This window comes from Sarcophilus harrisii, chromosome 2 (genome assembly GCF_902635505.1).
Source record: "Sarcophilus harrisii chromosome 2, mSarHar1.11, whole genome shotgun sequence".
NCBI lineage: Eukaryota > Metazoa > Chordata > Mammalia > Dasyuromorphia > Dasyuridae > Sarcophilus > Sarcophilus harrisii.
The window spans coordinates 408167516-408195204 of record NC_045427.1 but is presented as its reverse complement, the minus strand read 5'-3'; the positions used below and the strand labels follow the sequence as shown (position 1 = coordinate 408195204).

General features: G+C 38.2%; 1 protein-coding gene across 1 annotated transcript in view; it reads right to left on the bottom strand.

Annotated features, from left to right (window-relative positions):
• NEURL1B (neuralized E3 ubiquitin protein ligase 1B) overlaps positions 1-27689 on the bottom strand; it is a 73666-nt gene that overhangs the window by 31250 nt on the left and 14727 nt on the right. The window contains exon 2 of the mRNA XM_031953673.1: positions 3699-4259. Coding sequence (XP_031809533.1) covers positions 3699-4259 — 561 coding nt within the window. The remainder of the gene's footprint in view (positions 1-3698; positions 4260-27689) is intronic.

The window sequence follows — 27689 nt, the reverse complement described above, 5'->3', positions numbered from 1 at the left end:
TCTCTACTATCTCTTATTATCCATGCTCAAATAACACGCATTGAAGATAAGACCATCATCATCTCCCATTTGAAATGCTGCAGTAACCTCCTCATCTCTTCCCTCTCCGATATGCCAAAGTGAATTTCCTGAAGCACAGGTTTGACCATCATACCCTCCCCAATCAATCAACTGTGGTAATTATTACCTCTAATATTATTTCATCTTTATCTCATCCTTTTAAAGATCTACTTTTAATATAAATTGTTCAATGTACATAGTTAGTAATATAATATAAACATACATAAATGTAGTATAAAAACGGAATTATAGCGGTATCAACAGTGCATGCTCACAAGTGTTTTATTGATAGTACAATCAAAAGTAACTGGGACCACTGCTCTAGAAATTAAGTTTTCTGTAAGGCTGTCCCTTTTTAACACCTCTGTAAACCATGTCATGAACATTTCCAGGAAGTCAATCTCCTAAGCAGAGAAGTCTTAGAACTTCAGAGTTAGAAATCCTTTGCCTGGACAGGAGGCTATCTTTTGTCCCCATAATTCCTTGACAAGACATTGTCCAGGCTCTGCTTAAAGATTTCCAGTAATGGAGAACTTAAAACTTCCCAAAGTAGCACATTCCATTTTTGGATTACTCTAGCCACTAAGAAATTTTTCCTTTTCTTAAAGTCAAATCTGCTCAGGCTTTATTTCTAGAATTGTCCTCTAGTCTAAGCAGAAAAACATTTCCACATGATAGCCTTTCATATATCAGATGGCAGCCAGTGAATCTTGAACTATCTCCCTTCAGGTCTTCTTGTCTAGATGATATTTCACCTGTGCATGCTGCTAGAACATCCTTCTGACCACCCTCTTTCAAATGTACTCTTGTTTGTAATGTCCAACTGAAGATACTGTCCCCTGAACAGCCCAGAGCTAAGGAAAATGCAGCCATTACCCAATTTGCTTTGGACACAATCCTTCTTTATTACTCCCTAAAATAATACTGACCATTTTGGCTGCAATATGGGCTCCACTGTTGCCCTGGTAGGGAATTGCAATTTCACTGAGACCTCCATTTCTTATTTTGCAATAATCCCTCAGTAGTTATACATGCTATCATTATCCAATACTTTTGCAATTGATAGTTTGATGTTTAAATAGGACTTTATATGTATTTCTATTAAATGTAATTTTATTAGATTTGGATAATTTTGGATCCAAATTGCCATCTGTGTTAACCTCTGCCATACCAAATTGCCATACTGTGTTAACCACTTCTATTCTCAAACTTCTAAACTAGTGCTTCTTTGTCTCTTACGATGGAAAAGAAATAAAACTTCAGGTCGCAGTACAAGAAAAATACTCAAATGACTTGACAAAAAAGATCCTACTTGTAAAATGTAAAATCTAATAGCACGTACTGCAATTAAAAAAAACCTCAAAATTCTATCCCATTCTTAGAGGTCTCCCTGGTAGTTGAAATAAACCAAAAGCCTTTTGCTTTGTCTGGGACACAGGGATACTAGTCAATTATTTGACCAATAAGTGTTTTTAAAGCAATTATTATATAAAATCAAGCACATACTGATAGATTGTCTCATAGCAATCTAGGCTGGGCAACAATTGTTACTCCCAAGACATCTGTGAAGACAAAACAAAAGACCAAAGCTGAAAGATTCAATTCTTTTTGCCTAACTAGAGTTTTCTTCCAATAGGGAAAAATGAAGGACTGAAGAAAATGTCTCCTGATTTCAAGCAAACGATTCTGACACTGTTGACTTCTGGGGTCACTGATAAAAAGGACAGGATCCATCAATGCTGCATCTTTGATAGTGCTGGAATGTAATGTGAGAGGCTCCAAAATGGCCCTCAGAGAAGATACAAGATAATGCTGTGGCCTCCAAAAAAGGGATCAGGCCAAAAAGAACTTTAAACCTTTAACTTTCCTAGAGCCTCATTTCCCATCAAGGAGCTGGGAAAATATAGATGCTAGCACAATTCAACTGCAATCCCTCTATAATTCCAAGTTTTATCTGCTTTAACACCTTCCTAGACAGATTAAAACAATTAGGTGGCAACAAAAAGTTATTTTCTAGGAAGAAAGCTGTGAAAAGATGGTGGAAAGACAGCTGGATTTGTAGTCAGAAGACATGGTCCTAACTATCATTTTCTACCTGAGGGACCTTGAGTCCCAATAAAATGAGAATGATAACAACCGGTATTGCTTTCCTCCAAGGACCAATATGTATAAAGTGCTTTGCAAACTGCTAGAGATAGTGTAACAATAGCCAGCATTTATATAGCACTTTAAAGTTTACAAAGCATTATAAACATGTAGATAATCTCATTCTGGCACCAACCCTGGGTGATAGTTACTATTATCACCTCCATTTTGCTGAGAAGGAAACAGATAAATGGAGGAGAGTGACTTGCCTAGACTCCCACAGCTAGTAAGTGTCCCAGACTGGATTTGAACCTGGGTCTTCTTGACTTTCCATCCACTGCACTACCCAGCTGCCTTTTATCATTATATAATAGAAACCCACAAGTGACATTGGTACAAACTCCCAAGTTCAGAAAAAGATGGGCCACTTATAGTGAGTATATACTTACGTCAAACAAAGACTTATCTTATTCCTCTGAGGCGTTTTATTGAATCATTGCAATGAGAAATTGAATTTTAGTTTGAAGAGTAAAACCAAGTTTCTCCAGATTTTGGACTTGCAGAGCTCTGCATTTGAGATTTGGACCATAGGTCTCAGCCATCCATAGTCTGGCCAGCCTAAGCCAGATTTGGGGATTTTCTCTCCAACCCCTTACTAGCAATCCTGGCCCTTTTGCAAATTGACAGAGAGGATCTGACCAAAGATTTGTCTTCAGGTTGTCATGAAACACTCTTATCTGGTCCTTGGCTCTATATGGGGACATGCGAGGAAGCAGACTACTCTCTGACATTCTCTTTGAAAAGAAAATTGCTTTCTACATACAAAGTGCAGAGGTAGAACCTTGCAGAAGAAAAGTTTGATATCTGTTTCTGAAAGAGGTGCAAAAAGGGGGAAAATATTGCATTGACTGCTCTAGTCTGTCTATGGAGTTCTTCCCAATGTGGTGAGTAAGCCCATAATCCCATCTATGTATCAGAACAGTGGTTCAGACTGGTTCAGCAGTCTGGTCCAGAGCATCCTGGGAATCTCTGAAATCCTTTCAGAGAGTCTACAAATTCATAATTAGTTTTTATTTTTAATGTGATCAATATCTATAACTATAACTCACATAAACAAAAACTCTTTGGACAGATCCTCAATCGTTTTTATAGGATAAAGATACTGAGAACAAAAGTTTGAGGACCACTGCATCAGAGAATGGAGGGAGAGCAAGAATAGTGAATTTTAAAAGTTAAAGAGTATGTATTATTGCATAGGACATACAATAATGCAAAGCAACACGATATAGAAGAAAAAAATCCAACATCAGAGACAGAAGACACATAAGTAGCTGTCTCTTGGTCTCTTGGCCAAGTGGATACACCTTTACTATACCAGGAAATTCCCTAACTGTCCCACTGCAGATGATCTGAGAATCTCAGTCAGTGGGAGGAGTTTTTATACTGGGAGTTCCTCCTGCCAGTGAAATAATAAGTCCAGACCAAAAGCAAAATTAAAACGATCAATGCTGTTACTTAAATATACACCAACCATGAGCATAAGTGCTACCTACCTAGGATCTGCACTTCATGGGTGATTCCATAAACATCGATGAGAGCCCACAGGGGCCCAGAGACCTTAATGCCACAGTGAAACAGTATCGGGTCCTCATCGTTGATGCTGTAAAACACTCTCCCGTGGCGGTCGACCCAGTAGGCCAGGACGTTGTCCCGCAGGGCGAACCTCTCTGGCAGAGCTTTGGCCCAGTAGCCGGGCCTGGTCACCAGATCTGGGCAGGCGTACTTTGGTATGTCGTCCGAGTTCATCTGCGACGGGTCATGGATGGTGAAGCCGAAGCGCAGGGCCCCGCTCCACCCGTGGTGCACAGCCACCAGCTTCAGCCGGACCTTCTCATAGAGGTGGATGGGCCGGTTAGTGAACGTGACCCCATTGCAGAAACTGTTCCTCCGGGTGGCCTTGCGGGAATGGGAGTCCAGCCGCACGTTCTTGCCCTTGGCCTGGGGGTGGAACCGCGGGGGCTCGGTGATGGCCAGGATGGAGCGCCGATCATGGCTGCTGGTGGGCAGCGTGTAACAAGGCCGGTTGGATAACAAACGAGCCTGGTGACTCGTGTCTGCAAAACATGGATAAAGATCCAATTAGCTTAGAATGAATGAATGAAAGCAGACTGTTAAAGACCAGTGCCTGGGACGCAGTAAGAGGTATTATTATTATTGTTATTATTATTATCCCTAGGCTCAGAGATAACTGAGCAGCTTACGTATCTTACTACATCATGGCTCACTGGAAAGCCTGGCCACAGTATCCAGAGGAAGTTGGCTTCCAATCCCAGCTCTGACATTTAGTAGCTCTCTGATCCTTGACAAGTTACTCAATCTCTCAGATTTTTGGCTTCCTTATTCATAAAATTGAGATAAAAATACCTTTATTACCTACTTTACAGAGTTGTTGCAAGTAAATGCACTTGTAAAATTGATTGTAAAACCTATCAATAACAGAACAATCCAGAAGGACAACATGTCATAATGCACAGGATGAAGACAGAAGGAAGGGGGAATATACCAAATGCCTAGAAAATCTTAACTTCTAAAATTATTCTGAGGGCAGCTGGATGGGGCAGTGGATAGAGCACCAGCCTTGAAGTCAGGAGGACCCAAGTTCAAATCTGGCCTCAGACATTTAACACTTCCTGGCTTGTATGACCTTGGGCAAGTCACTTAACCCTAATTGCTTCAGCAAAATAAAATGAAATAAAATAAAATAATTCTGGACTAGACACATCTGTAGGTTATCACTCATTGGAAGCTATTCCCAGGGGTATGCATCCTCTTTCTCTTATCCACTGGTTATACACCTCCTTATTTCTGGGAATCTTCTGCTTAGTACAATGATGATGATGCTGTAGATGAAAGAAGTGAAATGATGTTATAACAATAATACACAACTCACACATGGACTTGAAGACTTATAAACTTCTTCCCCAGGGTCTTGTGCAGGGGCTATTGTAGCACAGCAGAGTGCCAGACCTGAAGTCAGGAAGATTTCAAATCCAGCCTCAGATCCTTGCTGTGTGACTCTGGGTAAGTACTTACCTTCAGTCTGCCTCAGTTTCCTCATGTGTAAAATGGGGAAACAATAGCACCTACCTTCCAAGGTTGTTGTGAGGATCAAATGAGATCATTTAATATGGTACCTGGTCACAGTAAGCACTACACAAATTCTAGTTGCTATTATTATTATTACTGTTATTATTCCATTTTACAAATGAAAAAACCAACCTTCAGAGATTAAGTGACTTGCCTCGAGTCTCGTAGCTAGTCAGTTTCAGGGATGGATTATAAGTACCATTTTATGTACCTTTTGATGTAGATGGGAAACTGAGTTCCATATTGTTGGCCAGCGACATGTTCTGATTAACCAGTACTTGCCAGAATAGAATCTGAAACTTGGTTTGGAAGATTCTGGAAAAGGCTCTTTTGTTGTTTAATTGGTTGGTCATGTCTGACTCTGTCCCCACTGGAGTGGTCTGCCATTTCCTTTTCCAGTTCATTTTATAGATGGGGAAACTGAGGCAAACAGGGTTAAATGACTTACCCAAGGACACACAGCTAGTCAAGGTTTGAGGCTGGATTTGAACTCATTTAAATCTTCCTGACACCAAGCCCAGTGTTCTATCCACTGAGCCACCCACCTGCCTCTCAAACATCTAGTCCCAGCCCAGTGACTATTTGTGGTTAGATGGATGAGTAAACAGTACAAGTTGCACTCCTTGGGACAAAAAAGAGAAATACCACAAAACTTATGGTGACTATAGCAATGGAGCACATAGACAAAAAAATTATCACCAAAACTAAGGCTATTTCCGATAGACAAATCTGGCTAATTTATTTTAAAAAATGTGTCTAGATAATTCCTGAGTCTAAAGAGTCACAATCAAAGGACCGTACTATAGAATGAAGTCTAATAAGTTCTTTATGTCAAGGCTCTGAGAAAACCCACATTTAAAAAATATCATGAATGCCATGGATTCATTGCCCTCTGTTTCACATGTTCCAGATGATTTAATAGAAATTCCACAGCAGATTCAATGTGATAAAACATGAATTGTCAAGTTGGTTGGCAGAACAGGGAAGCGGGAGGAGGATACTAGATTTGAAGTCTGAAGATCCCTTCAGTCTGAAGAGGTCTGATCCTCTGCTCTCCCATCTATCATTTTTACCAGCTCACATTTCTATGTTACTTTAAGATAGGCAAAACATTTAATAAACCAGAGGTCATTTCATCTCTACAACAGTTCCATGAGGTAGGTATTGTTATTTATTATTATCATTCCCAATTTACAGATGAGAAAATGGAGGCTCAGCCCATATGACTTGCACATGTCAAACTAGTAAGGATGCTCTCATGAGACAGAATTTGAATCTAGTTTTTTCTGTCTTTTTGATCTGGTGCTCTATATTCCATATCAGAGGTATCAAATACACTACCCTGAAGTTAAGCAGCTGGAAACACTCCCCAATGCTGCTCTAAACAATTTAGTAAAAATTGGAAATATTTACTAAACAAATAATAATGCAATAAAACATAGATAATGTTAATATATGGTTTTCTAAGTCAATATGCAATCTGCAGGGATCTTATGCATGGTTTGGTGGTCCTATTTCTATGTGAGGCAGCTGAGTGATGCAGTAGATAGAGCATTGGATCTGGATTCAGGAAGACCCGAAGTCAAATCTGGTCTCATGCTTTAGTTGTGAAACTCTGGACAATTCATTTAATTTCTATTTGTCTCAGTTACCTCAGCTGTAAAATGCAGATAAGAATAATAGCATCGCCCTAAAAAATAATAATAAATAATAGCACCTATTTCCCAGGGTTGGTGTGAGGATCAAATGAGATTATAATTGTAAAGCATTTGCACAATGCCTGGCTATAGTAAGCACTATAAAAATGTTGGCTATTATTATATGAATTTGACACCACTGTCCTATACTATTTACTAACTTGGCTAACGGACTTCTTAACCTCCCTATGCCTCAGTTTCTTCACCTTTAAAGTATAGGTGTTGGAATGGGTGATCTCTAAATCTTCTGATGCTATTTATCCATTGAGTTTAAAGATGACAGTTTTAATGGCAAAGATGGTATATATAAATTTGACCAAAAAGACTAATACAAAACCAATGATCTTTCCTAAAGGAATGCCTTTTCTACTGGAAACTGAATGGATGCCCATTAATTGGAGAATGGCTGGGTAAATTATGATATATGAATGTTATGGAATATTATTGTTCTGTAAGAAACAACCAGCAGGATGATTTCTGAGAGGCCTAGATAGACTTATAGGAACTGATGCTGAGTGAAATGATCAGAACCAGGAGATCATTATACACTTCAACAACAAAATATGAGGATCAATTCTGATAGAAGTGGCTATCTTCGGCAATGAGAGGATCCAAATTAGTTCCAACTGATCAGTGATGAACAGAACCAGCTAGACCCAGTGTAAGAACACTGGGAAATGTGTGTGGACCACAACATAGCATTTGCACTCTTTCTGTTGTTTGCCTGTATTTTTGTTTTCCTTCTCAGCCTACTTTTACCTTATTTCTAAATCCGATTTTTTTTTTTAATTTAAAAATTTTTTTTATGGCTTTTTATTTACAAGATATATGCATGGGTAATTTTTCAGCATTGACAATTGCAAAACCTTTTCTTCCAATTTTTCCCCTCCTTCCCCCAGATGGCAGGTTGACCAATACATGTTAAATATGTTAAAGTATAAGTTAAATATAATATATGTATACATGTCCATACAGTCATTTTGCTGTAGAAAAGAAATCGGACTTTGAAATATTGTATAATTAACCTGTGAAGGAAATCAAAAATGCAGGCGGACAAAAATAGAGGGATTGGGAATTCTAGGTAGTGGTTCATAGTCATCTCCCAGAGTTCTTTCCCTGGGTGTAGCTGGTTCAGTTCATTACTGCTCTATTGGAACTGATTTGGTTCATCTCATTGTTGAAGAGGGCCATGTCCATCAGAATTGATCATCATATAGTATTGTTATTGAAGTATATATAATGATCTCCTGGTCCTGCTCATTTCACTCAGCATCAGTTCGTGTCTCTTCAGACTTCTCTGTATTCATCCCGCTGGTCACTTCTTACAAAACAATAATATTCCATAACATTCATATACCACAATTTATTTTTATTTTTTTTTAGATTTTTTTATTATAACTTTTTATTGACAGAACCCATACCAGGATAATTTTTTACAACATTTTCCCTTGCATTCACTTCTGTTCTGATTTCCCCCCTCCCCCCTCCCTTCCCCCCCCTCCCCTAGATGGCAAGCAGTCTTATATATATTGAATATGTCGCAGTATATCCTAGATACAATATGTGTGCAGAACCAAATAATTCTCTTGTTGCACAGGGAGAATTGGATTCAGAAGGTAAAAATAACCCCTTGAAGAAAAACAAAAATGCAAACAGTTTACATTCATTTCCTAGTGTTCTTTCTTTGGGTGTAGCTGCTTCTGTCCATCATTGATCAACTGAAACTGAATTAGGTCTCTTTGTCAAGGAAATCCACATCCATCAGAATACATCTTCATACAGTATCGTTGTTGAAGTGTATAATGATCTCCTGGTCCTGCTCATTTCACTCAGCATCAGTTCATCTAAGTCTCTCCAAGCCTCTCTGTATTCATCCTGCTGGTCATTTCTTACAGAACAGTAATATTCCATAACATTTACATACCACAATTTACCCAACCATTATCCAACTGATGGGCATCCACTCAGTTTCCAGTTTCTGGCCACTACAAAAAGGGTTGCCACAAACATTCTTGCACATACAGGTTTCTTTCCCTTCTTTAAGATCTCTTTGGGATATAAGCCCAGTAGTAACACTGATGGATCAAAGGGTATGCACAGTTTGATAACTTTTTGAGCATAGTTCCCAGTTGCTCTCCAGAATGGCTGGATGTATTCACAACTCCACCAACAATGCATCAGTGTCCCAGTTTTCCCACATCCCCTCCAACATTCTGCATTATCTTTTCTTGTCATTTTAGGCAATCTGACAGGTGTGTAGTGGTGTCTCAGAGTTGTCTTAATTTGCATTTCTCTGATTAATAATGACTTGGAGCATCTTTTCATATGGCTAGAAATAGTTTCAATTTCTTATTCTGATAATTGTTTATTCATATCCTTTGACCATTTATCAATTGGAGAATGGCTTGCTAAATCTGATTTTTCTTGCACAACAAGATAACTATAAATATGTGTACATATACTGTAGTTAACATATACTTTAGCATGTTTAACATGTATGGGACTACCTGCCATCTAGGGGAGGTGGGGAGGGAAGGAGGGGAAAAGTTGGAACAGAAGTGTTTGCAACGGTCAATATTGAAAAATTACCCATGCATAATGTTTTGTCAATAAAAAGCTATAATAATAAAAAAAGAAATTGAATCTCAAAAAAGGAATGCTTTTTCTGAAGGCTTTTCTCCTTTTTGTACTAAGAATACCCCTTGACTCCTCCATTTGTGAATTTAAGAGGTAGTTTTGGTCAAGAAACAGCTACAGAGATGCAGTTCAACAAGACTGTTGTGAAGATGTTTTGTAAACCTTCAAGTGCTTAATATAAAATATAAGCTATGTAACATGAAAACTTTAAGTCTACCCTTCTCCCAAAGCCCTCCTTTTCTCCCCTTTTAGAATCCTTATTTATATTGATTTTAGAATCAGAGCTAAACTCTCCAGATCTAAACCTCCAAAGGAAACCCTCCTGGCTCTTACCCTCACCATGACTTGGTGAAGTTCAAATTAACTAATTTGACTACACAACTAATATGTGTAAAGTGCTTTGCAAACCCTAAGGTTCTATAAAAATGTAACTTATTATTATATCAATTACTTTGTGCTTAATTTTGATAGAAGGGGGCAGAGGAGAGGGAGAGGAACCACACTGTTTTAAGAGTCAAGACTTGGGTGCTAACTTTGGCTCTTTATAAGAAGTCATATGCTTTCGTTGTTCCTGAGGTTCCTTCTTTGTTAAATAAGGTGTTAAGACTAGATCATGGCTCTCGAACTGGAAAGGACTGCAGAAAACATTTAGTCCAACCTCCTCTTTCAATAGTAGAGAAACTCAATGAAGCACAAGGACAAATTAGTTGGCCTAAGGTCACAGAGGTAATGAGCATCACCAAGCCTCCTGATCCCAGGGCCACTGCATCCCAGCTCTGACGTTCTATGACACTTCACTGCAATTTTATCACACCTATCAAGGGTTTCCCTCTTAGGGGCTGAGATCTGTGGGCTGGCAAATCGAACAGAACCATAAATAAACTGAATTTGGGAGTGGGTGGGAAAGACATTTAGCTGGTTTCTTTGAGATTCTTTCACCATTCTTCCCCCACCTCAGCCCAGCTCCCCACATCGCCAATACCCAGAAAAATATACTGTTACTCCATATCACCTATAAGAAAAACACAGTTCCTTTATTTATTTATAACATAGGTCTTTTCTAGAAGGAGCACCTGTCGGTAATCATTTTTAATGAAATTCTGCTCAGCATGAGCCTGAAGAGGCTTTATATTCAAGCAACAAGCAGCTCCTTCTGTAAAGCTCATGGATGTTAGCTGTTTTGGTTTTTTTTTCCCCAAAGGGTTTTGCCAACCTACTAGAATAAATTTGTCTCCTAATCTCCGCCATTGTTTTAGACTCAGTATGTTTCCCTCCCTCCCCACCCCCATCCCCACTCCTTTAATCCTTAAGACATTTTCTACATCAAACCACACTCCCAGATCCTGGAAAATTTAAGGGGAGGAGGCTGACTTGGGGCACTAATAATTATCCCAGGTCCCTCCGGTGCTCTGGTGATCTCCTGTTGGGGTGTTTAGATTTCCATTTTAAAAGCAAAAGTCATAATAAATGAAAGTAAAGAACACAATAGGGCAGTAATCACCAAGAAGGGAATGACATTCTCCTCTGTAATGAAAGGCTGCTGCTTTGTATCTTGGTTCTCCAGCACACTAATCAACATGTATCACTGGGCTCCTGGAACACTCCAAGGGCTTAATTTAATACCGAGAGCTTAAGGGAACATGGAAAGTAGACAATTAAAGAATGAGCTAAAATTAAGAGACAATCAGCTTGATTCTTGCCTTGATGGAGAACGTGCTACCTGAGGGCTGTAGGGCAAGTACTACATACTGTATCTTAAGCTAGGTACTTCTTCTGCAGGTGCAGCCCTGAAAAGTATTTTTTACACGTTAATTAAAAAAAACTATTTAGCCCTTTGGTGGGTTCTTTAAGGAATCCCAGATGAGGATGTTAGCTGATAAAGGTTAGGGAGCATTTCTGCAGGATTTTCAGAGCTCTTTGGATAAAGATTGCACTAGTGTGCTCCTGTGTCTGGGTAAGAGGACCCCTGAGATCCTATTATAGCATGGTGGAGGCAGCCTCTCTTGACTGGCATGAGCTATATAAGGGTGTTAGTAATTTGAAACAAACTCTGATCTATTATTTATTACAAATCTACTTTGTATTACCATGCACTTTGATCTTAGTTCAACAGTGTTCTTAATACTGGAGACCACCAGAAAAGGCCACACCAAAAAAGATGGCTTTTTTTTTTTTTTTTACAAGACATGAATAAAAGAAAAACAATTAAAGTGTGCTGGGGAGCTTTTTTGGGGGGGGGAGGTCAATATTTTCTACATCCCAATACATGACTCAGACTGTCCTTCTGCCCATTGCGGACTTCATCTGTTTCTTACCCTCACGATGTCCTTGATGACGTCACTTTTCTTGCATGGGCAGTTGCCAACATTTATAACTTGCTGTAAACCTACCTGCATCCACCCTTGGGGTCAACCGAGATTTTCTCTCAAGATTAGGTATTTTATGATTCATAGCCATCTAGCAAAGTTGGACTTAAAGGGAGTAGCTTGGGATCATTGAAAGCACTGTAAAATTCCTTAGGTGTGGTCCAATATGCTCTCTATGCCACAAATGCCTCCTCATCCCACTCCTTCAGCCCTCTTTTGCCCTTTTTATAAATTCTTACCAGAAGATCCATTTTTGGGGAAGGTTCCCATTCTTTCTGGACTACAATACTATGATATTACTGACCCCTCTACAATTATGGGCCTTTTCTCCCATGAGCAAATTCTTCTTTTGGGGGAGGGGTCCAGGCCAGCCACTCTCACTCCTTGGATTTAGTCACCATGCCCTCACTAAAATATCTCCTTTCTCCTATCCCTTTTCAACATATGTCTTTCCCCTTAGAATGTAAGCTCCTTGAGGACAAAGATCATTTCCCTTATTAATTCCATTTATATCTGGCACATAGTAAGTGCTTAATAAATATTTGTTGACTGACTCTCTTCCTATCCCAATAAACTGGGTCCAGAACTGTCTATCTCTAGAGCCTCTCCAAGATATATATACTACATACAAATATGTGGGGAGGGGGAGGGGGGGAGAGAGAAATCTATATCTATATTTTGATTGATTACTGATTAACTCAATGAACTATCCACTCAGATCTATGTCAGAATCTGGGCAGTATCAATAGAGAAATACTGGGAAATAGTTAAGAACATTGGCTTTGAAATTAGATCTACTTTCAAATCATGCTTAGACCACTTCACTTATCTATGCAACGTTGGAAAGCCCCTTAATTTCTGTGGATTTTATCTTCCCCAGCACGATGAAGTTGGACTAAATATATGGTTTCTAAGGTCTCTTCTAGCTCAAAGGCTATGATCTGATTCTTCGCTAAATGTTATTTCCTAAGCCAAACTATTTTGGGAGATCATAGATCTCAATGAATCAGGCCCATAGCATTCCAACACAATATCATCTGCAAGGAGAAACATCTGGAGAACCTAATCATGAAGAGGGAATTTTTCACTTGGATGCTATATGGGACACCAGTCAGTGGGTCAACAAACAATGATGAAGCACTTGAATGTGTCCCAGACACTGTGGGCACAAAGGGGCACAAAGAAAAGCAGAAACATTGTCCTTTCCCTCAAGGAGCTGTCATTCTAATGGGGAAGACAATATGTAAAAATCGAGGTAAATGCAAGAGAGAGAGAAAGTAAATGGGAGATAATCTCTTAGGGAAGAGAGCAAGAGAAACTAGGAAAGAAGTCTAGCAGAAGAGGAATCTTGAAGGAAACCAAGAAGAAGCAGAGAAGAAAAAAAGATTCATGACAAGGGGGAGAGCCAAGGAAAAGGTATAAAAATGTGAAAGGAAATGCTATGGTCTAGGAACCACAAAAGCAAGAGTGTCATAGTCTAAATGTAGGCTAGTAAGCTGGGTTGCTGAATACAATATGCCATTGACATTAGGAATCACTTTTGACAGCTATTTCACTCTTTATAATACTTCTCAAATATACATATCTGTTGATCCAGGTTACTTCAGGATCAAGGATTGGTTCTAAATTGGTCACTGGGTGCTCTGTACTAATTGGCCTTTTACCCACTAATTTCCTTGGATGTTTCTTTTTTTAATTGCTTCAACTAGGCATGACACAGATGGGAGATTGAGGAAAGGAGAAGAAGGGAAAGAAAGAATCAAGAGGAAGAAGTTAGAAGGGTACCAAGAACAAAGCCTGTCTAATTCTTCCTTTGGGCCAGCTCTGGCTGGTGGCAAGAATGGAGAATGGCCTATGAAAGTCAGAGGGAATCATAATAGCAAATAAGAACATAAAAAAATACCAAACCCCGAAACAGGACAATTCTTTATTGGAACACACTGATTATTAAAAGAAGTGGCTTAATACTGGAAAGAACTCTGGACCAGGAGCAAGAAAATCTGGCTTCTGAAACTGTGGGGACTTCTTTTCCCCCTTTGGATCTTAATTCTTCAATCTGTAAAATGAGGGGGTGGGGCAGAGAGTGAGTGTGACAAAGTAAAGTCTTGGGGTTCAGAAGACTTCAGATCCAGGCCTGCCTTGGATACATATTGAATATGTGACCCTGGGAAAGTTATCTACTCTCTCAGTGCCTCTCCTGTGACTTTTTTTTATTACAGATAATTGTTACAGAAATTACAGATCTGCATTGCTAATGAAAGTTTTCATCAGAAGTTCTTTCAATCAAAGATCTCAAATCACAGATTTGGAGCTGAAAGGGATCAGACAATCTAGTCTTCATTTTATACATGAGGAAACTTTCAGAAAAGTTGTGACCTGTTCAAGATTACACAGGTAATAAGTGTCAGAAGCAGAATCTGAAACACAACACAGGTCTTGGTTTAAAAAGATAGTGGGTTGAGTTAGTTGACCTGTAATGTTCCTTTCTAGCTTTCAAATTTCAAAAAGAAGCCTTAAATGAGGAATTAGGCCATACATAAATAAAGAAAAAAAAAACCACCTTACCATCCTTAGCTTTTGATTGTCATCAGAAAGTGTTCTGACAACGAGAAGGACCTGCGATTCTAAGCAGGAGATTTCTTAAAAGACAAGTTTGGTGATTCAAGTGAACACTGCAACTTCCTAATGGGAGGACAGTGAGAAATACTGCTTTGTTACTATAAGAGGTTTACTGCAAAACCAACTATATGTTAAGATAAAATGTAGCCAAGCAACTAGCTAAGTTTACATATTTGTTTAATCTTGATTATATGATCTTACTTCCTTCAGGGAATGAAGGATAAACACTGTGGTAGCTCCTCAGATTTTTTTTTCTCTGAGTACTCTGCCTTGACATGAATTATAAAGAAAACCAGAGTGAAAAAGGGTCTCTAAGAAGACATATTATTTACACAAATTTAAGATACTTAAAATAAAAGAACAACAAGAAGAAAAAGAGAACTATCAAGTCAATTCTGCAATGTAAACCAACATCTGCTTTTAGAACAACCCTGAAGCAGCCAAACCCTTCTTACAGGGGGTGTAACAGAAGAAGAAAATGAAATTGGCCTATTATCCAGGGATGGATGCTTTCAGAATCATTTGACCCAAGAGATGGGGGTCAATGGTTGAAGAACCATTGAACCACAAAAAATGTTAGAACTAGAAGGATCTTCAAAACCAGGCCCCTCATTTTACAGAGGATGATATTTGTCCAGGAAAGGAAAAGACTTGCCTAATTTTAAAGAACAATCTTGCATGATTTGCTCAAGTCAGGGTCATTGACTCCAACTAGATTCAAAAGCAGTACCTTTCATGTACAAAAATAATCCTTTGCTAAATGGAGGTAGGGAAATAAACTTGTTCTAGGGACCAAACTTGATGTCTTTCTTTCTGTGAAAATCTAGCAACAAGGCAGATTTCTGCCAGCTGTTATTTGCCTTGATGCTGCTTGCCAATTTCCAGTCTCCTCCTCTTCCTCCTCTTCCTCCTCCAGCCATCTCAAGACCTCATTTGTGGCCATTCCTCTAAAAATAAGGCATGTTTTTTCAATGCAGCAGGGAGCTAAAGCTTATGCCACATCAATGAAACCTGTGCAAAATGGTCCTTTTGCCTTTAACGAAAAAAAAATAAATTATGATGATTTGAACCTAAGATTAACCAAATGCTCATATAGCTGGTTACGGGAATCAGAACAAGAGAGAAAAGGTTTTCCATTACGTTCATGTTTTTCTTTCAGAAACCTAGTCAGTGGCAATGAACAATTTGGATGAAGTCTGGAGAGTCAGAAGATATTGGAAGAGGCAGAAAAAGTGGGGAAAGAATTCTAGCCGGAAAAAAAAAAGAAATCCTATTTCACAGGCTCAGGGAGTTGGACTGTGCTTCAGTGTCACTTACTTAAGCATCATGTTTGCCATCCTGATTCAGATCAATGGTCCCCCCACAGTCTGCTGCAAACGAGAGTTCTCTATTTAAAAGGCACAGCAGGCAATAGTTTGTGGGAGGTCAAGGCTGTCATTCAAGATGTCCCTGAAAATAATCATTGCTTCCCTTAACTGCACATCCATGAATTCATCTCATCTCTTCCTGAAATACACAGTCTCAGTCTGTATTACCTCTTACGGTAACAAATTTCACAAATTTACCCAGTGTGGTTTCCTCAGCATAGACAGTCCTTCTTCTGATACAACTTGCAGACCCTCTGGTGGACTTTCTACATGAGTTACTGTGTAGGAATTTACTTTTTTTTTTTTTTTTTTTTTGCACTCTTGGGCAAACCTTCTCATGATAAGAATCTCTATCCTTAGGCAAGGCCAGTTTATGAAAGACAGGTCTACATTTGGTCATGCTGGCCATTACTTTCCAGCTTGGTAGGATCTGCCAAATCTTGAGTTTTCCTAGCATAACTTTTTAGAAACCAGGGTTATTCTCTACCCCACAATGAGGTATTGTGCAATGGGAAAGAGTTCAAAGTCCTAGGACTGCAATTTCAATCCTTGAACTTCTACTTCCTCCTATCTGCAAGTTATTTAATCAGGTTGGTCCTTGGTTTCCTCACCTGCAAAATAAGGAGATCAGTCTAGCTGACTTCTAAGTTCTCTTCAAAATTCTAAAACTATGATGCTAAGATTTCCATTTTTTTTTTCTGTCTTAAAATATACTCATTCCCAGAATCAACGGGTTTCTCCTAATTTTAGTATCCTGAGATCTGTTAACACTCACAGAACAAACAAGCTTAGGTTGACCCTGTCATACCCTTCATGATTCGACAGAATTTGATCCTATCTTTCCCCAGCTTTTATCCTTCCAGGCAGAAGAGAACTACTTTTTAAAAATCTATCCAAATTCTCTTGATCAATTTGATTATTCTGCTCTGAGCTTTCTCTGGTTCTGTTATATCCTATTCAGAAAGGATGCTGCTCATCACTCATCAGTAGGGCATATGCTTTGAGTTGGTTCTGCAATGATTCATCTATTCTCTCTCACCCGCAGTGAGCAGCAGCCCACATTTTTAAGTCTTCTATTTGGGATAAGGAAGGCAGTTTGTAGGCTCAGAGAGCTTTTTCCTTTGCTTTTATTTGCCGAGTTCCTCATTAAGTATGGATGAAGCACTTTTCTCATTCAAGATATTCACAATGTAAATTCTTCAAATTGAAACCCACTACTTTTCAAAGTAAGAGGAGAAATGCTTCTTCCTGTTAATATTCTTTGGAAATACTCATCTTCAAGTTGTTACTTTTGCCTTTCAAAAAGAAGGGCTTTTGGTGAAGGGAGTTTAGGATGGTCAAAAGAAGACTGGACTGGGAGACAAGGCTCTTGAATCCGACTCTTTACCTTTGACACTTACTTGATATGTGATCTTGGGCAAGTCACAAATTTCTGAAAGTGAAAAGACTGGAATAGATCTATCTGGACATTCAAGTTTTTCAGAAAAAGTCCATATTGACTAATTCCTCCAAGATTGCTAGCATGACACTTAGTGGTAGTCAGTTATTTAACAGTAGTGGTAGTGGTGGGCAGATAGTTAAAAACCTGTGGGCCTAACAAGTTGTGTGGGCTACCTACTTAGAAAAGGCATTTTTGCAAAAAAAAAAAAAAAATTCAAGTAGGCTGAACCCCTAAGATCAAGTAGATTGCTTTAGGTTCAGGAACTACATTGTTTAATACTTGAGTCTACTCTTTAGCCATCATCTTCACATTTTCTCTCCAGAATCCTGGACTCTTCCCTTTAATTCCTAATATGTAGGTTTTTATCTTATCTTACTCTGGCTTAGGTTTGAGTGCTTCCCTCACTTTCCACACCAACTTTCTGGCTTGTCTTCCCCTGTAAGAACTGTAAGTTTCTTTAAAGAAAGGGACTTTCTTTGGTGCTTGTAGATGTATTCCTAGGACTTAGCACAGTGCTGGTATATAATAAGTGCATACTAAATGCTCTGTCCTTCTCCAAGGTCCCTTGTAAGATCAGACATTCTATGACTCACAGAACACAGGATTTCAGAGTCAAAAGTCAACCCACCTTTCTAAAACTTTGCAAGTTGTCATCCAGCTTTTGTTTGAAACACTCCAGGGAGGCAGCTCCCTCTACTTCCCTATGGAGTTCATCTTGCTTTTGTATAGTTCTAATTGTTAGGAAGTTATCCCTTATATTAAGTCTAAATTTGTCTCTTTGTCATTTCCACCCATTGCTCCCAGTTCTGTTCTCTAGGGCCACATAGAAGAAGCTTAATGTGTCTTCCATATATATGACAATCCTTCAAACACGAGTTCAGTAAGAGAGATCATCATATCACTGTCCCTCTCTCTACCTTAATATTCCTGAGTTACAGCTGTGCTCATATCACAGATATGAGAAGGAAAGATTCCAAAATCCTTATCAAGTCTCCTTATTGTGGCCTCGTAACAATGGGAAAGAAAGGTTTAAAAATAGAACTATCTTTTTTCATACGCTGATCAGTGACAGAAGCCTTATTTTCTAGGCTTCGGTGCTGCAGACTAATGTTGTTACACCCTTTTATAAGCTTCCTCCTCATTGCAAAACCCATTCTATCTTTCTTTCCTTCTAATTAGAACTCGGGCTGATAGAATCCACAGCAGAGGATATAGCAACCACAGTTTTTCTGGCACTGCCAAAGTGTTGGCATTCGGCAGATGGTGCCCTTTGAGAATTACTCAGCTCATCTCTATCTTCAGTGGAGACTGCAGAAGGGATGGGAAATACCAACCAAGAGGAATAGCTTAGCCTAGATTAATAAGGGCAGGAGAAATAAGTGTAAATACTGCCTAGATAAGATTCCCCGCTTAAAGAAAAGGCAGGTCTCTGCTGGAGATCTTTTCATTCTTTGTTAAGTAAAATAAGAAAACTGTCTTTGCCTCAGAATTTAAACTTTCACCACTGGAATCGTGCAGTGTAAAGATTGTTGGCTGCAGAGGAGCTGCATTAAAATTCTGCTTCTGACCCCTAATAGCCATGAGATCTTAGATAAAATACTGAATCTCTCTCTACAACTCATTTTCCTCCCCTCTAAAATAAGGTCTTTGAACAAATGGCCTCTGAGATTCCTTCTGGTTCCCAATCCAGCAGAAGGAGCATGGAGGCTATTTTGACAAGAATTAAGGGAAGTAAATCAAAGACTGAGAAAAATTGAAACAGACAAATATGTCGGAATGATTGTCATTAAGAATTTATAATAGTGCAAGCTAAAAGTGGGCTAGGTGGGTAGCATGGGTGAGATGATAACAGATGGACATCTTGAGCATTATTTTGATAACCATGAAATATCAAAAGAACCACAGGAAACTCTTGGGCATGTCAGGTGAATTCTCTATCGAGGATTCATAGAGATATGGGCAATAATCATAGATAGTGTATCTGGTTTATGACCTAGACAGATAGGGGTCTTCAACAAACAGATACATACCAGCTATCTACTATGTGCAAGGGACCATGTTGGGCTCCCAATGCCAAAATCCAATAGTCCTTGTTTATAAGAAATATATTCTACCTGGAGAAAGCATGTATGTATATAGATAACTTTCTATCTATAATTTTTTTAGTGTCCTTCATTTTTCAAATGCAAAGGTTAAAGTAAATGGCCTTTAAAGTTTTAAATCTATGCTACAAATAAATACAATATAGATATGAGGTAAAGACAAAGTAGTTTCAGAGAAAGTGCTAACTTTGAAGGTGAGGAGTGGAGGGTGGTAGTTCAGAAAAGACAGCATTTGAGCTGAGTCTTAAAGGGACAAAGGATTACAAAAGGCAAAACGAGGAAAGACTTGCATAAGATGATTAAAAGTGCAGAACCGAGAGAACACTATATATAGTAACAGCAATATTGTTTTAAGAATGACTTTGAGTAAGTTATTTTGACTATCACAAATATCCAAATTAACTAAATTTGAAGAAAGATTCTCTCTTCATCTAGAGAAAGAACAAATAAATAGAGGGATGTACAGAATAATAATTTTATGTAAATATATATATTTATAGAAAAATATATATGTCTATTTGTGTCCCATGGTAGCTATCTCTAGAATGGGGGGAGGAAAGAAAAAAAAGGAAAAAAAAAGAAATCTTAACATTTAATTTTTTAAAAGATAGTTTTGTTGTGTATTTGAAAGGAAAAGCAAATTGTGCCTAGTAGATCTGCAGTTCCATGTGTGATTATCTTTTTTATTGTACTATGTTATAGGAATGCTTGTTTTATTCCATATATTATTTTTTTAAAGGCAAAAATGAGGAGATATTCCAGACATGGTGGGAAATCTACTGCAAAGGCACACAGATGAAGGATGGAAAGTTGTGCATGGGCAATAGCAAAAGGGTCACTTTAGTTTGAAATGTAAATTGCATGATGAGAAGCATCAGGGAAGATAGCTTGGAACTAGATTAGATAACTACTAGAATGTAATAATAATTATATAGTATATTAATTATTACATATATTAATATTCTATTATATAGACAATATTAATATATGCATATTAATCTTCAATTAAAAATGGAGATAGTTTCTTCCACTGTGATAATTTCTAGTTAAGCCATTTCTATCTGGTTAAATTGCTCCGTCTCTGAAGTACAAAAAAGGACTCAATCCTGATCAACAGCATTTGTTGCATAATACAATTTGTTGTAGTATACATTTGTGACATTGGTCTTAAAATCCTGCTAAATGGATACTGCTAAGTTCCCTTTAGTATGAAGAAAATACTCACTTTCCAAGGTCTAAATGATAGCCCACTTATTTCTAGCAGAATTGGATCCCACAAAATTCAAATCCAATGAAGTAGCTTGGATGGACACACCCTTGAAGTCAGTTAAATCTTAGCTGCATCAAAGACAGCAGACGAAGATTTTCTACAATAATTCTGTAATTGGGCTTAAAAAAAACAAAGTTCCTGGAAAACTAGTGTCAGGGACCCACACTTTACAGAGGTCATGGCATACCAACAGGTTGAAAGGCTCCTTTCCATATTGCCATGGAGGTGGGAGGACAAACAAGAAACAGGACAAAAAGTAATAGAAAGAAATCAAGCTGTGCCCTATAATTTAGAATTTCGTTGACCCATCTATAATCATGCCTTCCTTCCTTTGGGCCCCAGCATTCTTCTGTGGCTCCTTTTAGAACTTCATTGTCTTTCATTATAGCCACTTTTTTGCCCATTTAAATAAATCTTTTAAAAGTAAGGGTAAGACCAAGAAAAATGATCCATTTTCTCACTGTTGGCCATTGTGCACAGGCAGGTTTTTTGAATTTTAGGACTGTATCTATTTGAAGCTATCCTTGGCAATTGCAACATGAAAATTTGCCTCATAATTCAAAGATCAAAGATCCATAGATTTGGAGATGGAAAGGACCTGAGAGAAAGAACATTTATCTCAATCACTTCCTTTTATACTTGAGAAAACTCAGGTTTTCAAAGCCCTGAAAAGTTAAGATTTTCCCAAAGTGATTAAAGAATGATCGGAACCTTGGTGCTGAGATTACAAATTCAACATTCTTTTCACTGTACCTCCCTGCTCGCGTAACCTTTTGCCTTCTACTAGGGCAGCTAAATGAGGCAGTGGACAGAATGTCAGATCCTGGAGTCAGGAGGACTTGAATTCAAATGCAACCTCAAACGCTTATTAGATTGTGTGATCTGAACAAGTTACTTGTCTAGTTCTTCATCTACAAAATAAGCTGAAGGAGGAACTGGCAAAGCATCTTTGCCAAGAAAATCCCAACTGAAATTTCTCAACAACACCACCAACAATTGGATGGATAGTCCCACTATCATTTTCTCTGCAACTTATAATCCTAGAGAGTGACTCGCCTAGTCACACAGTTAGGATGTGTCAAAAAGTGGCGCTTGAATTCAGGACTCCTTGGTTCTAAGGCCGGCTCCCAATCTATGAAGCTCCTACATTTAGGACCTTTAACTTTTCTACATCAGTTGATTTAGCATCCTGACCTTGCTTTTAGTTCTATGTCCATTGCTCCATGTAGTGGTAGGAAAGGCCTGAAAATAAAAAGCAGGACAAGAAGAAAAGGAGGAAGGAGTAATCAAGCACTGACTACTGAGGCAGCGATACAAGATGTAGCAGCTGGGGGAGATAAGGACCAAGGATGAGAAGGACCAGGCACGAGAGAACCTTATCTCTATTCTTGGGTTTGTCTCTGACACCTTTCTGTAGCTTTGCTGTCAATGAGTAGTCAGGATACTTTGTGGCTCATCTAATGAACTAACCATTGTAGGAAGCAGTTAGTAGAATCAGAGGTCTCAATCCACAGCAGCAGTGCCATAAGCATGAGCTCCCTCAACAGACTCACCACTGACTATTTCAGGCTTTCAATGGACAGTGCTGGGAACAATTGCAAACTCCCAGTGAAATTGCCTGGGAGGTGTAAATAGCAGAACGCTGTCCTCCCCAGGCCTCCGGCTTTGGAACCATGCTCACAGACACAGCCCGCTGCAGTCTGGGAGGAGCTCAGAAGGCACACTTCTTGGGTTCTATTCCTTTTGCTTCTATGGACGAGTCGAGGAGTGTATATAATCAAATCTTGCTTGTGGGAGTGGCTCCATCATTCTAGACTTATGTGATTGAATGAAACATGGGACACCATTTTCCCAGGGAGTAGGCACTAAATCATGACACTACCTGGATAAATCTACACAAACCATGACCCTAGAATAATGAGAGATGAGCCCTGCTATGATGGAACTAGGGGAAACAGAGTCACTTGATATAAAACACAACTCAGAAAATCAACAAGTATTTATTAAAACACCTACTGCGTGCTGGGCACTGGGGATACAAATACTGAGGATAAAACAATTCCTACTTTCAAGGAACTTACATTTTAAAGTAAATACATGCACACATATATGTATAGATACAAACAGAATAAATATACAGAGTAAATACAAATACACAAGGTAGATAATTAGGGAGAGTACTAGATGACTAGAAGTCAAGAAGGACTTCATGTAGAAGGTGGTAGCAGCATCTGGAAAGAAGAAAGGGATTCTATGAGACAGAGGAAGGAAGGAAATGCACTCCATGAGTAAAGGATAGTCAGTGAAAAAAAATGGAAAGCAGAGAAGGCATTTTGGGTGTTTTCCAACTGAGCACCCTCCAGTATGAGATGAAGTGGATATAACAGTACCTGGTCCTTTCTAATGAATTCAGGTCTTCCTGACTCCAAGGCCAGCTCTCTACCTATTACACTTTGCCTTTGACATAATACACTTAATATTTATTTAGTTAAATTCCTGAATTTTAAATGAATTCTGTTTCTCCTGATACAGTATAAGAAAAGATCCCTCATCTGGGTTCCTCTACATTTACATGGAACTTCAAGTTTTCTGGCAAAAATAGAAAAAAAGGGTTGAATTTTGAATTGGAGGATCCAAGTTTGAAGCTGGACTCTGCCATTTTTATAATTTTAGCCAAATCACTTAATCTGGCTTCATCCCTAAAATGAGGGGATTGCATTAAATTGACTCCCAAGAGACTTTTCAAATCTAAAGCCATACTTTTATGAAAGAAAAAATGATTATGGAAAGCCATCCAAATGGAAAAAAGTTAAGGAAAGTCAGAACCAAGTTTTCACTCATTTTTATTTACACAAAGCTACTCTTTCAGTGAACTTTTGTGAAGGTTTTATGAATGAAGCACCTATAAATATAGATATGAATGACTGATTCTAGTCAACTAACGTTCCCAACACTACATTTCCTGGAGGTTTAAAATGAACTTGGAGGTGGCTGTGACTAGATAGTGACAAATGTGACAAGGGAAGATATGAGGTCAAAAACTAACTGGTTTAATATTGAACCTGCTTCTTTGTGCCAACTTCTGTGTAAACCATTACTGCCTGCTATCCTCCTGCTATGGAAGAGAAGAAGGTTATTTCCATCCATACCTGAAATCCATTAGAGGCTCAAAACACTTCTATAAATAAAACCTTTGCAGTTTGAGCTTGATAACTGCTGGACGTCCAAAAGTTGATTGTATTCTCACCATACACAAGGGCACAAAGCTAGATCCTGTGGGATATTCAACAATACGTCCTCCTGCCCACACGGAGTTTAAAATCTAGTACAAATACACAAACATAAGACTCAAAGGCAAAATGAAGTATAAACCTTAAGAAAGGTACAAAGAAAGTGCTATAGAAAGTCCAAAGAGAGGGAGGGGAATGGTGGAAAGTAAGTAATTCTCATGGAAAAGATGAAATTTGAGCTGGCTGGGATTTTGAGGGGTACAAAAATGGTTGAGAAGTGCATTTCCAATTTGAGTAAACTTTATATGGAAATCTTAATATATGAAATTAATAAATTAGAGGGTGATTACTTGTTTTAAAGACTAATTCGCCTTTAACTTGTCAATGTTCCATAGTACATTTAAAATATAATCTGATTCACAAACAATTCATATACCTTCAACTTTTCAGCAATCTATCCCCTATATTCCTCTGGTGTGTATAGGGGAAAAGTAGGATCCAATTATGGGATTAATTTGAATGACCATTCAACATGACAGTGCTGGGACCATTCACATGATCACAGCTTCAGAGCTGAAAGGGATATTAGAAAAGATGCCCAGAATATATTAGGAAAGACAGACCCACTGTTAATTACAAAGAACACTGCTGCCAAGCTAATCTTTCTTGCCTATGATAACATTGATCCCATTAACCTCTTATTCAAAAATCTTCAGCGGTTCCCTAATGCCTACAGGATACAATCTAATTCCTTAGTCTATCATTCAGAACCATTTCCATTCTATCTCTCCAACCATTTACTTCCCACTTTCTTTTTTTAAATAAGTTTTTATTTATGTTTCTTATGTCATCATGGTTATTCCATATATCTGTTTCTCCCCTCAATTCTTTTCTGAGAGTCATTCTGTATGAGAAATTATATTTTTTAGAGTGGAAAAAAAGTCAGCAAAATTAATTGATACACTTAAAAAAGCCTAAAATTATGTCTAATATTATATCTGTAGACCTACCTACCCAAAAGATATGGCAATATCATAACGGCCACAACAATAGCTCTTTCAGCCGTAGCTAAAGAGGCTTCCTCTCCTCTTCATTTGAGTCCCATTTGAGCTTATGATTTTATTACATTTATTTTTAATTTTGGGGAGGTCATTCTTTCCATTTACATTGTTGTAGTTACTGTGTATATTGTTTTCTTGACTCTGCTTCCTTCCTTCTGCATCAATTCATGTATATTTTTTCATGTTTCTCTGAATTTATCACATATATCATTTCTTTAAGCACAGTAATTTTCTATTGTACAACCATATGCCACAATTTGTTTAGTCATTCCCTAGATGATAAGCTTTTACTTTTTTTTCTTTTTTTCTAATTCTAATTCTTTTTTTCTAATTCTTACTTATCACAAAAAGTGCTGCTATAAATATTTTGGAGTCTATGGGGCCTTTTTTCCCTTGTTGATGGGCTCCTCAGAATATTAGTTCAGTAATGGGGCTTCTGGCTCAAAGAGTTTGGACATTTTAGTCATAATTTTACATCTCGCTTTCAAATGCTAATCCTAGTCTCTCTGTAGTGCTCTCCATTACTTCCAAACATGTCCTGAATATTTTCCCTTCCACATGTTTGATCCCAGCAACCCCATTGTTAAAAATGCTGGTTCTCCTTTTCTTTTTACTTACGTGATTCAATTTTAACCTACCTCAAGCCAAAACTCTTTTTTTTAAAATTTTCCTTATTTTTCCTTATATGTTATACAAGAAAAATTTGAGCAAAAGGAGAAAAATATGAAAAAGAAAAAAACAAACAAAAAAGTGAAAATACTATGCTTCGATCCACATTCAGTCTCCACAGTTCTCTCTCTGGATTCTATTGGCACTTTCCATCCAAAATCTGTTGGAATCACCTTGAATCATTGCATTGCTGAAAAGAGCAAAATCCAGGATAGTTGATCATCACATACTCTAAGACAAAACTCTTTAAAGCCATCTTGAAGCACGTTAGCTCCCAGGGATCTCTTCCTCCTGCAAACTTCTCTAACAGTTATTATCTATATCATTTATCTGACACTTAGCATATACTATTTATTCCATAACATAGACTACTTTGCCAGGGATCATATAGTGGGAATTCTTTTTCAGGTCCAGTCTGAACTTAGATAACAACTTAAGTTTATTCTAACCCTGAGTTGCTGGGATACTCATGTATCATGAGTTATCTGGTCAGTGTATATGCCCCAGTCCCTCAACTCAAATGTAAGCACTCTGAGAGCAGGAGCCATGTTTCTTTTTAGTTCTTTCTTTGCATATGTGCCATGGAATTTCTATCCAGAGAGAACATTCCTTCTTTGCATGCATCTCTAATCCTGCTCTCCGGAACACAGGTTTGGTTTATGCCATTAATAAACTTCATGAACTTGCTTGGACAAATATTTTCCTTGTCTCTGAGTCCTGTAAAATGTGGAGACTGCATTTGATAATTTCTCTAGGAACTTTCAATTCTGAAATTCTAGGTACACAACCCATGTTCATCTGAGCCACTTGGTGAGACTCAATTGCTAAGCAGAGATTTACAGCTGTTTCAAATAACTTGTTAATTTTACACCCATTTTAGTGTCCTGATTGCAACATTGCCATGTTTTATGGCCTTGATAAGCCCTGAGTACCCCTAAGAACAAATGCCCAAGGCAAGAGATGATTTCCTAGGGAACAGAAATCTTGCCTACTTGGGAAGAGAGAACCACAAAAATAGAATGAAGCACATTTTGTACATCTATTCTACCCTGCTCTTAAATTATTATTGGGAATAAAGGCATGAAAACAAGTACTCTGGTTGATATAATTGCTATATAAACACTGTGTGATGTTGTTTATATAAACAAAATACATTTTTAATAGCTTAAAGGCATTGCCTCATGTGCCAGAAATGCATAAGGACTTTTCTCTTTGGAAGGAAAAAGGTGGAGAATTACGCTATATAACAAAATGGCTTACTAATTAAGACGTTCCACCTGCTTCCCAAAGGATAAAACAGGTTTAAAGGTTCAACCTACCCTGAGGCTTATATTTTAGCAAAGTGGAACACTGAAACCAAGACAGGACAGAAAGATCAGAGAATATAGCCTAAGATAGAGACTGAGGTCCCTAAGAATCTAACTATGGAACTCAAGTGGTGAATCATTCTTACTATGGGCCCAAGTCACTGTCTTCACTAAGATGCTCAAATAAGGAAAATTCGGGTTTATGGATTCCAAATAACTCAGTGGAGACATGATCTCACCCTGCTAAGCCATAGGGTTGTTGACTTAGAATTGAAAAGGGACCTTCATGGTCCACCTAATCTAATACATTCATTTTATGGATGGTGGTGCAAAAAGACTAAATAACTTGTCCAGGTCACAGTTGAAGATGACTCTAAATCTAGCATTCTTTCCACAGTGCCAGAAATTTTAGTAGCTTTTTTTGTTCAAACCATTCTGTGTCACAAAACCCAATATTGTCAGTATCGATATTCCTTTAACATCAATATTCCTTTCAGGGTTACTCTATGCTTGACAATCATGAAGAACCATGAATTCAAAGGGATCAAAATTGGAGGTGGCCCAATGGACGGTGGAGAGATGCATGGAGTCAGTAGATATTACATATTACAAAAGATGACTTGCACTGAGA